The sequence below is a fragment of the Sabethes cyaneus genome, chromosome 2 (assembly GCF_943734655.1).
Source record: "Sabethes cyaneus chromosome 2, idSabCyanKW18_F2, whole genome shotgun sequence".
Taxonomy (NCBI): Eukaryota; Metazoa; Arthropoda; class Insecta; order Diptera; family Culicidae; genus Sabethes; species Sabethes cyaneus.
In genome coordinates, this window is record NC_071354.1 from 233546146 (window position 1) to 233558786 (window position 12641).

A 12641-nucleotide genomic window follows, 5' to 3' on the forward strand; every position below is an offset into this window, starting at 1 on the left:
CTTCATTTATTTTAATTCGATTTTGTTGTTAGATGAAGAATTCTCATTTTCAACCAGAATAGCTTTTAACTGAAAATAATTTCCCCTTTCCTGAACAAACTCCTTAAGGCTAGGCTTTGTCTAATTTTTTTTTTGTAATCCCCCTTCCATCTAACTTAAGGCTTAATGCAAGGTGCTTTTGGAATTGTGATAACTCGAAAAAGATAAATACATCTCTCCAGATCAACATGGTATTATGCCTGGTCGATTGGTTACCACGAATTTATTGAATTTCACGTTTACTTATTTTACACAAATTGAAACGAAAGCTCAGGTTGACATGTTTTATACTGACCTCAGAGCATCCTTTAATAGAATTGACCATCGCATACTTTTGCATAAGCTACGTCATCTGGGAGCCTTAGATGATTTGACTGAATGGCTTAACTCTGATCTTAGCGATAGAACACTGCGCCTAAAATTAGCAGTATGTATTTCATCACCGTTTGGTAACTTGAGTGGAGTACCTCATGGGAGCAACCTAGGACCTTTGCTGTTCACCACATTTTTCAACGATGTTGCATGTTTGCTCGACAGTGAAAGTAAACTAGCTAAAGCTGACGATTTCAAACTATATTCTGCAGTGCGTTGTATCGAAGACTGTGATCGTTTACAAGGATTGCTCAATATTTTCCTGGATTGGCGTCAACGAAACAAGCTGATTGTCGGCGTCCCAATATGCTTTGTTAGAACATTTCATCGTAATGCACAGCCAATTATTTCCGACTACCGCATAGAAGGCGTTAAGCTCAACAGACTCAAAGAGATCAGTGACCTAGAAGTTCTGATGGATAAGAAACTCTCCTTTGCCAATCATCGATCAGCCATTATCGCTAAAGCTAACACAGCCTTAAAGCTTTGTATTGCTCATTGGTGCGTCCTATTTTGCAGAATTCAACACTATTATATGGTTGGCTCATCAACTAACATGGGAATAGAGAGAGTTTAAAAACGATTTCTCTGCGTTGCTCTGCGCAATTTGCCCTAGCGTGACCCTCCTTATCGCGATCGCTGCAAACTAATCAATCTTGATACTTTGACTAGACGCCGGAAAATTGAACGGGTGACTTTTGTTGCCAAGCTTCTAAACAATGAGATCGACTGTCCACGACTGTTATCGTTACTTGATCGCCGAATTACATCGCGGTTCCTTAGGAATTCCTTACGTTACTTCAACCAAGATTTCTTCGCACGGCGTTTAGGGAAAGTTCCGGCATTTTATAACTACCTAGATCCGATTTTTTTGCTATTTGAGAATTGTAAAAACTGTAGTGTAATATTTCTATTCATTAAGACTATTTGTTAGATGAATATAATAAACAAATAATAACACTTGCTGAAACCATAATTGATGATCTGGGGAATTCGCGAGGAAAATGTATCGATAATTTCCATATTTTTACTATTTATCAAGTTAAATAGTTTTTTATGCGCATAATTATAATTATAAGCATTCAAAAGCTAACCACTTCACTGTTCACATTTTGATTTCACACCCTTACCTTCCCATAAGTAGTATTTCTACGTCAGAAAAAACTGTACTACTCACTACTCAGAAACAAGTCTTTAGATCCTGTCAACAATTTGAGGAATCAATTTTCTTTCAATATTAAATAAAAACAAATATTTTACTTTCAGAAAGAAAAAGACAGTAAAACCATCTTCATCATCTGTATTGTTATTCTCAGAGGCAAAAGATAGTAGTACCCTTAACATCTGGATTGTTCTCTTCATCACAAACATTCACAATAGTCTAAAAAATAATAATAAAAAAAGCTATCATTGCGTAGCAAAACGGTTTAGACCGGTTTATATTCGAAAAGGTTCATATTCTAGAATACGAAAGGACAAACATTCTATGTTTCACACTCAAGCGCTCGATCAGATCTCTATTGCAAGGATCTTGTTTATGCATTGTGATTGTCTGTTTATCTCTGTATGAAACTTCAACCATCCCGTCGGACATATAGGACGTACACATACAACTGATACACCTATTCAAGTGAACTTCTTAAAAATAAATGGTTATCCTCAACTACCTACTTACAATTTTTCCAATTATCTCTTACAAACAACCATTCTTAAATGAGAATGGCAGAAAAAAGGTATAGATTGTGTTACTCCTGTCTTTCCTTGCTTAATACCACGGATCTTTTTGAGCTGCGGGTTGCATTTTTATTTCTGCATTGGTATGTACTCGTACAGTATTGAACCGATTATTCTCTTCGCCAGCAGGAGAAAAATCTTTCCTGACACCCCCAAATTAAAAAAAAAATAGATAAAAAAAAACAGAGAAACGCCCAAAACTAAAGGTAAAACAAAAGCTGCTTCGAACGAAGCCACAGAAAAATCGAGGACATTTCCGTGATTGTGTGATGTTGGCACAATGCTTCCCCTGACTCGCCTTTTCTCTTGCTTCTTTTCTCTCCTCCAAACTGGAATAGACGGATAACAACCACACACAAAAAAAAGAATAGTTCGACACAAAAGCCAAACCGGAACGAAAGCATACCCCAGTTCTCCTTCTACTTGTCCTCCTGCTTCGGGGCCAGTGCGTGGTACGTGGAACTATTATAGTCGTCGAAGAGCTGCCATCGACATCGGCGGATTCTTGTTCTTACGGGTCGGCTGGACGGACATCGGTGCCACCAGGATATCCGCTGCCGACGTCGGTGACGAGGACGCTTTTGAGTCGGTCTCGGACGATTCTTCGCCTACTTCCTATTGTGGTTGACGAGCGGGTGGTGTGGGGTATGGAAAAGAAGACGAAGAACAGAAAGCAATAATGAGCAAGCGGTTAATTTCTGATAAAACTTTCGGGTGCAATTATGCTTTGCTTGCTTGCTTTAATGAGGGGAATAAATTTCAATTTTTTTCAGTGAAAAAAGAAAGTAAAAATCGGTTACGAGATGGGGCCGTTAGTTACGCGGGAACAAAGGCCGAAAATAAATACTTTATCCGAATGGTGCGCTATTATTATGGCGAGGCGAGGGTGAGGGTGTTAAATTTTGAATGTATTCTCATGCAAAATGCATACGTTTATGTTCGTACAGCTTGCCAGCTTCATCTGGGCCAACTGGGAGGCCGGCGTCAGCGACTGGGTACTACCGAAGGAGGACGTCATCATCGATGAGACGGCGCGCTTCAACTTCGACGGTGTTTTGTTGAATGAAAGCGCACGGCCAACCTGAAAATGAAACGAAAATAGCAGCTTAAAATATGCAACGAGTTCGTGTGGAAGGGGATTTCAAATTTGCCGGTGAATTTCACTGGTAAATTAGCTCTTCCTGCTATCTCTGTTGGTTCACACCGTTCAGTCAGTCTAAAGCAGAATTTACTGCAGGGCCGGTTTGTTATTGAAAGACTCGCGAAACTTACCCTCAGCCTGGTGCGGGTGGCGAATTTAAACGCTTTCGAAAGCGTGCCCACGTTGATGTCACTCACGTCGATTCCAAGCTCCTCGGAATCGCAGCTGACCATGAACGTTTTTGCGTCCGCCTTGCAGGCATTCTCCGCCAGCTGTTGGCACAGGCTCTTCAGATAGATAATCTTATCCTTCTCTTCGTCGCAAATGCTGAACGAATGAAGCTGATCCTTGCTGTCGGTTGTGGCGCGACAGTTCAAAGCAAACGCCCGCGGGCTGTCCTGGATATTCACCACCAGCCGGATCGAACTGAGCGGCATCAGTTTGACGTGTTTGTACGGCTTGCTGGCCCCGCAACGGGTGGAATTAAGACCGTTCGTGCTGGGCGATTTTGCGTTGTTCGGTGCTCGCGAGCGTTTCTTGCACACTTCCAGCGTGTCGCTCAGGAGGAATAGTACCAGAGAATCCCCTCGGCCGCTCAGACCATCGGACAGCTCGGTCACTTCGCACCGCGAAATGTACTGCCGATGGAAGGACACCAGATGGGGCTGAAAAACAGACAGCAGAAAGGTTTGAAATTCGATTATTCGGAAATGAACACGTCGTTTCGTTGTGAGGTACTAACCGGACACTTGTCTATCTCGTTGAAGATTTCGAATATAGCCACTTTGCTGTCCGTTTTACGTTTGTCTTCATTCATATTTTTGATTACCTCTTTGATGGCTTCCAGCGATTCCACCAATTTTTTATGGTCCGGGTTGTTCTTCGAGGTGTGTTTTAAAATTTCTGTAAAATAAAAATCATGAAACATTCAATTTTACATATTTTACAGTGAATTTAACCAACCATTCAACAGCAAGCTAATGCTCGGTAACCGCTGGACGGGCCTAATCATCAGATCCTGCAAGGTTTGACGGCCACATTCCGGTTTAGCTTGGTTGATCTTCAAAAATGCATGAAACCGTGGATTGCCCGCATCGCACTGTAGCAGTGTTTCTTTTGTTTGCTCGAAAAAGTTCACGTACGGTGGATAGGCCACGTAAAGGTCCGCTTTATAGTCCAAAATTATCTGACCAATCAGCTGGTCCTCGCTCCAGCTGCCATGTATCTCCTTTAGTCGATTCAGCATTCGTTTGTGAACATCATGGATGGGCAGGAAGTTGCTGAAGATTGCCTTCAATTCCGATTTATTAAGTAGCGCATTTTCAGGTTCTTTCTCAATCATCTCTTCTAGAGGTACTTTGAACAACTGCAAAAACACATGAAATTCGTTCAGTTAATAACCTCCTTAGAGCGAATCCCAACAATTCAACCTACATTTACTATCGTATCCAATATTCCCACGTAGTTTGACTCGGTGCGGAAGAAGTCCGTGAAGTGATTGTATCGCATCGATTGACCCTTGGCGGGTTGTTCGATCGAAACGTCCACCGTTTCGGTGATGATGTTCTTCTTGCTGCCCTCATGCTTGTCCGGGCTGGTCGTGCAGTCCAGGAAACTGCCCGATACCGACAGTAGTCCAGCGTCGGAAACGGACGATCTTCGCTTGCCCGCTCCCAGCGGCGTTCCGTCGCCGGCCGGTGTCCTGTGCGAAAGCCGTTTTCGTTTGCGTTTGTTGAAACTAATCGGAAGTGAATCTCGCCGATCGCCGCCGGGAGTGTTTGCAATGCTATCCAAATACTGCGAATCGGTTAAACATTCAATTAATCGTGCCGCATGAAAATTTCATTATAAACCTACATCTCCAAAGAGGTAATAACCCTCATCCGCATATCCGTTTTGTATGGTGTACCAGAACCAATCTGCTTTCACAATGTGTGTTTTGTTGTTTTTAGGCTCCGGTTTGGATGATACAATGTGCTCATCAACGACCTGAAATTTCGGGCAAAATAAACTATGAGATCGCAGCAATTGTTTCTAACTAAAAGAAAGAACAGTGAAATATTTACGTTCATCTACGTTCTAACTAAGTCAGGAAAGGAGGTGAAACTACGGGTTCAAAATATTTTTATGATAATTCATCGGAGTCTAACAAAGTAAATTAATTTAATAAGCTGGTTTTAAAACAACCAATTATTTCTAAAAAATATAATAAAAAGAGTCATAAAAATAAATTCCCTATCCTTTCATCAAGCCAATAATTGACCCTCAACAAATGGTTGCAAATCCGCAACCCGTCGCTTAGTTAGTTCACTCAACACCCTGTCAGCAAACATCGTAATTCAACAAAACAGGCTGGGGTAGGTAATTAGAATTGGAAATGCTGGTGCACTTGACCACAAAATCTCCATAAACACACAACAAAAAACCATGTTTGCTGTTAGTTAACAGCGGCGGCACAGCAGCGGAACGATGCGGTCGGTCTCGGTTTTAACAGGATATTACTAACACTGAGCGGTGCCATTATTTCCGGAAAAACCGCACGCGACTGCCACTGCACTGCACAGCACGGCAATCAATTGACCAGGGCACGCGGGCGTGGGTGTTTAAAAGCAGACACGAGAACTCAGCTGATGTTATCGATAAGAATGTTACACCATTTTTTTCACGGCTCAAACATCGTAATCACCGTATAATCACCAACATAAACAAACGCTTCCTTCCCATCAGTGGTTCCAAATGAAATGAACATAAACTTTTCCGAAAGTTAATGCACCTACGAATGCAGAGTGCATTTTTACTGCAGTGAGTGCAAATTCGGAAGAATTTTTGCAATGAACTGCAGCGACAGGCGGTGAACCTCTGTAATTTTTTTTGCCGACCGAAAACCGCTAACCAACCAATGGCAATGTTCAGTGGGCAGATGGATGAAACATGAGCTGGTCAGTGGTCACGCTAATTTCTGTTTGTTTTTTCCTGGGTGAATGCGCCTATTTAATTATTAATTTGAATTCTTACCATGAAAAGTATTTTAATTGATTGTTCATTTTACTCAATGATCAAAATTATTAAAATTCTGTATTAATTTAACAATTTAAACAGCAACAACAATTGAATTTACTTTGCAATATTTTGTACACGAGCATAGTTTATGAACCCATAAACGAAAGCAATGTTTGAAAAATTCGAGGCTAAAAATTTTTCCAGAAACTTCTAGCAAAATTTGTCGATTTCCTTAAATGTTATGTTTTTATGAAAGTGCGCATTATTTCGAAACTTCTATAAAAATGCCCTTCAATTTGAAAAAAGATTACAACAGTCTTTTCCACGGTGCTGACGAAAAACTCTAATAAAATGTCGGAAAAACTAAGTTCCTATAAATGTTGTCACCGGGAAACCAATAGCCGATCAGGCGCCGTTAAATCGTTCAATTAATTTAAGTAGTCGATAACGGAAAAAATATTCGAATGCACGATTAGTTAAATTAAATGATTAGTGAAGGCAAAGCTGAACGATTTACTGGTATTCGAATAATTGAAAATTTTGGAGCACTGAACGATACACCGAGGAAAGTATCGAGCAAATAAACGCGAAGTCCTGCAAGAAAGCCATCTCGGACCGTTACTGTTTGTTTGGTTCATCAACAATGATACTTCTGTTTCATTCTGGTATGGAGGCGGAGGATGAACTACGAACTTGCGCAGTCCTACGGGTAAATCCAGTAGTCAAAAATTGACTAAAACTGGACGGATACGGTGTGCAATGCAAGACAAGTTATCAGAATGTCGGACTACTACCCTGCGAAGAGGGCATTTGCCTTAAAGCCCGGTCAAGGAACAAGACGACAAGATGGTTAGACCAGGCGAAGCAAGATCTGGCGGCGAGTACACGGTGTCCAAGGAATTAGAAGCCGCAGCCTACAAACAAGTTGATTGGAGAATTTTGTTCACTAGGTTATGTCTTAGGACGAAGAGCCAATGAAGTAAATAGTAGATAATACTTTCGATTCTGGATGGTGGTCTTTTTTTTTTCAGATGATCAAGGGAATGTAATTCACCCACGCTGGTTATCGACCGTAATCTCATAAAAAGAATTGAATGAAAAGAATCCGAAGATAGGGGAACCTGAATAGCAAATATTTAAATCTGATAGCTCTGATAGTTTGGCGCATCTAAGTATTTAACTAGGGTGCTATCGGAGGGTATTTCAGCATGCTACTAAATTCAGCATACATTCCCTTTCTTTTGCTGCGCTTTTCCAAATAAAAACTTTACCGCTATATAACAATACTGATACGAATGTAGCACTCATAGGCTTTAATGTGTTACAACTATTTTCATAAAAACGTAAGTAATTTGCTTAATTTTATTCAATAAACATCAAAACCACTGTTTTCCATCGCTTACGCGTACCCGCTCTTGATGATGGTTTAGAAAACACACAATTATGATCACGTTTACTTATTCTAGAAACTAAACAGCTGTGAATATGCTGTCACAGAACAATTCTACTTCTTTTTATCACGGAAGAACACAAAAATTCCCCTTTGACATGACATATAAATAAATTTTCATTCACTAGCCATTAGCAGCATTTTGTTTTTAATTCCAGCATATGGTGCGTTATTTACACTACTACCAATATACGTGCTGACATTTCTGGTATTTGAGTGGCAACTGGCGCTAGTGTATATGAACGATTCAATGATACACTAGCGCCAGCAGCAAGCTGTTGTCACTGCAAAACTAGTTCTCTTCAATGAGTCCGGAATGTAGGCAATAGCGAGAAGTTATCCATCGGTCTCTCTTTTCTTGTCTCTTTTGATCTGTTTTTGAAAAGCATTTAATTGCTGTGCTAGCTATTTCGGCCTGTCGTATTTAAAAAACACAGACACCACTATAGAAAATGGGCTCAATTTAGTCGCAGCGATTTCATCATTTCTCGCGACTATAACTCAAATTCAGTCGCGTTTTCTTAAGACCAAAATACACGCTGATATTCAGTAAATATTATTCTATCAGCTGATATAAAAATCTTGTCTCGAATAAATATAGTTTCAACGTAGTTCCTGAATATTGTTCAGGCTACCGCTTAATAAGCTGGAAATACCCACCCGTACCCAATTTGCAGCATTTTGTTTTTAATTTCGTCCAAAAAATGAGGTGCTCCATTTACCTTACTACAAATATGCGAGGCAGATGCGCCAGGAACACTTCTAGTATGTCGAAATAGCTAGTTTTTGAGTGACAACCACTTGCTTCTGGCGCACCGTGGGATGAAACCCAAATCTAGGTGGACAAAAGTAATTACGCTAAAACCGTTAGTCCTAGGTATATAGTATGTTCGGAGTAATTATTATTTTAACATCCGCATTTTTTGGTATATATGACATTAGGGGGACCATCATAGTAAGCGAGTACAAAATATAAACTTTTTTATGGCTTAAGTTAGCTGAATAAAATGTTCAGCAAAGTTAAAGAACATTAAATTTTAAGTAACTTTGCTAAAGAAATAAAAGTTCTATCTCTTATGGTCGATGACCAGGAGCTGTTTAAAGTTTTTTGGTCGGAGTGGACCTAAAAAATCAGTTTTTTCTTTATCTCTTCTTTCGTGTTTATTTCTCACAAATCATGCCTTCCGAGCACTTTCACACGCATTCTCAAGCTACAGGCATTTTTTCTACAAAAATATGGTTTTTCAAATCGTAAAAACTGCTCAAAAGCAGCAAATCATATTTTGTATAAATGTTTAGTTATATATTGGCCTCCGAAATTAATTGAGATCACATCGGTTCAGGTCGGCCCTTTTTTGGTAGACCGCATTGAATATTGAAGTAAAAATTACCGTTTTACCTACTAAAATCAAAATTTTTACGTAAAAAGAATGACTAGCTTGAGAACCGAAGGAGATAGCGATTTGATTCCCTCAAACAAAATGTGCGTTTTCCATGCGTGTGACAGTGCTCAGAAGGCTTGATTTGCGCGAAATAAACACGAAAGAAGATATAAAGAAAAAAACTGACTTTTTAGGTCCACCCCGACTAAAAAACTTTGAATAGCTCCAGCGCATCAATCATAAGAGATTTTATTTCTTTAGCAAAGTTACTTAGAATTTAATGTTCTTTAACTTTGCTGAACATTTTATTCAGCTAATCTAGGCCATAAAAAAGTTTATTCTTTGCACTCGCTTACTATGATTGTTACCCTAATGTCATATACACCAAAAAATGCGGAAGTTAAAATAACAAATTTACTCCGAAAACACTATATACCTAGGACTAACGGTTTTAACGTAATTACTTTTATTCACCTAGATTTGGGTTTCATCTCACAGTGTGCCGCTAGTGCATATGGATGATTTAATGTACACTAGCGTCAGAAGTAAGCTGTTGTCACTGCAAAACTAAATATCTTCAATGAGCCAGTATGTAGGCAATACCGACACGTAAACCATCCAACACTCAAAATAATCCGCACATAACTAATGGAAAATTTCCATATGAAAATCCGCTCAGAAGTACACATGAAAATTATATGCATATGAATAATATGTGCAAATTTTAATACGAAAAGTTTTCTCAGTGTACTTCCTTTCGATCTGCTATTGAAGTATAGCAAACCACCGAATAGACCCTTGGGTGGTGCTGTTTGCTCATCGCAATTTCCCAGGTTTCGTCAAATAGATACAGCTGTTTTTGGTAGACGATAAGCCTTTGATATCACAATACCACAGATATCACAATAAAAAATGGGCCTAAAATAGTGGCAGCAACTTCATCATTTCTCGCTATTATAACTCAAATTTAACAGTGTTCAATTAAGACCAAAGTGCACGCAGATATTGAGTAAATATTATCCAACCAATTGGTATGAAAATCTTGTCTTGAATAAATATAATTTCAACGTAATTCATGAATATTGTTCAGGCTACCGCTTAATGGGCCGAAACCTACACAAACTCTATATCACTCGCAAAAATATATTTTATCAATCGATTATTTCGTATAAGTACGAGTTCTCGATTTTGAAATCGCCAGTTTATTTTTGTGTGATGAAAGACCAATTCGCATTTGTACACGCTTAAAAAATTTGCCGAGATTTGGACAATCAAGCGTTCGGTGAAAATTTCGGTGGTGCATATCGACGTTTACGGATCTTTACTAACGTTTGGTATCATAAAAATTTTGACTGGACGCTCGGCTCGGCGCGGCGGTTTGCTGTCAACCTATGCGGATCGATCGGATTGAAATATTTCGGCAGAACTAGTACACAAAGATCGAAAGCCGAATTTACAGCATTCCGAAAGAAATTTGTTCCCAGACCCATGTCGGACGAATTTTAGGCTAGTATTTCTTTTTTGGTCCTTAGGATGTAAATGCCCTTTTGAGTTAGGACTATCGCAAAAATCGTCGTTAACCATGAGACCCTTTTTTAAGTTCATAACTTTTGAATCACGCAACCGAATTCAATAGTTTTGCTAGCAAAAATAACGGAAACATTCTTGAAACATTAAGAAAATATTGAAAAAATCCTTCTTTGTATTTTCATGGTGTGAAATCGAAATTTTGCAACATGCGAATGCACACTTGTGATTGTTGCCCTGAATTTGACCTTAAATTAAGACTCGTGCCAACGCAGAAAAAGCATAAGCGCGGTCATGATTCATATTTTACAAATCCAAAAACGACCCGGACCCGAATATTATTATTTCGTTAAACTGGAACTCGACCCATACCCGAGATATTTTAAAATTGCAAACCCAAAGCCGATCTGAACGCGACGGGTTTTGAAACTCGAAATCTTTTTATCAGCACAAATTGTCGCAGAGACTAGCCCAAGCCCAAACCCAACCAGGAGTCGAATTTTTTTGTCGTCAAAATCCGAGACCGATCCGAACCCGAGAACTTCAGACGCTTCAAATTCTGATTCGGGTCTCGAACTTGAAACCCCAAAGCACGACCATCTCCACTAGGCATAACACAGGCACAACCAATTTCCAATGTTTTAGTTTGAAGTCATTGCAGTTTATTCCAGAGGAAGTAGGAAATCGTAGGAGTAGTAGGAGATCCTCCAGAGGACTCGCGCATTTTGAGTCCCCACGCATCACCTGTTCATTGATTTCGAAGCCGCATATGATAGTGTAAACCGATAAGAGCTATGGAAAATTCTGCACGAAAACAACTTTCCGGATAAGCTTGCTAGACTTACATGACTATGGACGGGATCCAGTGCTGTGTGACAATCTCGCTAAGGACTTCGACAAGGGGATGGTCTTTCCTGCTTGCTATTCAACATTGTGCTTGAAGGTGTTAAAAGACGAGGGACGATCGAAATGCGGGGCACGATTTTCAATAAATTCAGTCAATTTATCTGCTTTGCCAATGACGTGGATGCTGTCGGCAGAACATTTGAGGCGATGGAAGATCAGTACACCAGACTAAAACGCAAAACAGAGAATATTGGGTTGAAGATAAATACGTCTAAAGCGGAGTTTATGCTGGCGGGCGGGACCGAGCGTGACAGGGTCCGCTTAGGCAGTACCGTGGCATTAGAAGGGGATGAATTTGAGGTAGTCGACGAGTTCATATACCTTGCCTCACTGGCAACAGAGGCGTAAAGGCATATTATCAGCGGGTAGTACAAAGTAGAGTAGGGCAGGGCATAAGGGCGATGTTTGAAGTTGTCATCAATTTTCGTGAGATATAAAAAGGACATCATAATTTATTTTATAGTGATGCAGTAACTCAATGTCTTCACGATCAACTATGCATCATCTCCGGTAATAGTGTTTTGCAAAATAATTTCTGCTTTCTTCTGATCAAGTGCCGATTCGCACTTTTACCCCACTAGCGGGGCAAAAGTGCGAATACAGCGGGGCAAAAATGAGAAGCTCGAATCCATGAAATTAGCACACCAGTAGCTAACAAAACCATATTATCTTCAATCTGCGTTACGTTTCGGTAAGAAATATTCTCAATTTGCACCTTTCCTATCTTGCGTTGGTGTATTGCAGCCTCCGTTAGATCGAAACTTTTCCAAACGTTTGTTTTTGTTTCATCAGCGGAAAAACATAGTTTTCCTTCAGCCAACATCTGTAGAGCACACAGTTTTCTGCAGATTTTCCATTTCTAGTATCTGTAATATAGTGCCTAAACCTGTATATAATGAGCTATACATTTTTGCCTCGTCCATGAATCGCACTTTTGCCTCGTCCGTGAATCGCACTTTTACCCCGCTAGGCGCTTGACGGGGTTAGATTAATTTACCGAAAAGCGAAATATATTTTGTAAGTTCTTTTCACCGTATTTTCAAAATAGATATGTGAGTGATGTAAAACGCTGCTACAAATTTTCAACAAG

General features: G+C 39.8%; 1 protein-coding gene across 1 annotated transcript in view; it reads right to left on the reverse strand.

Annotated features, from left to right (window-relative positions):
• Window positions 1-2610: 2610 nt before the first annotated feature.
• Window positions 2611-12641, reverse strand: part of LOC128738694 (protein ECT2) — a 103335-nt gene continuing 93304 nt past the window's right edge. Inside the window, exons 7-13 of the mRNA XM_053834017.1 lie at window positions 5144-5275; window positions 4721-5083; window positions 4250-4652; window positions 4029-4189; window positions 3418-3951; window positions 3077-3226; window positions 2611-2760 (exon numbers count right to left, since the gene is read on the reverse strand). Coding sequence (XP_053689992.1) covers window positions 2611-2760; window positions 3077-3226; window positions 3418-3951; window positions 4029-4189; window positions 4250-4652; window positions 4721-5083; window positions 5144-5275 — 1893 coding nt within the window. The remainder of the gene's footprint in view (window positions 2761-3076; window positions 3227-3417; window positions 3952-4028; window positions 4190-4249; window positions 4653-4720; window positions 5084-5143; window positions 5276-12641) is intronic.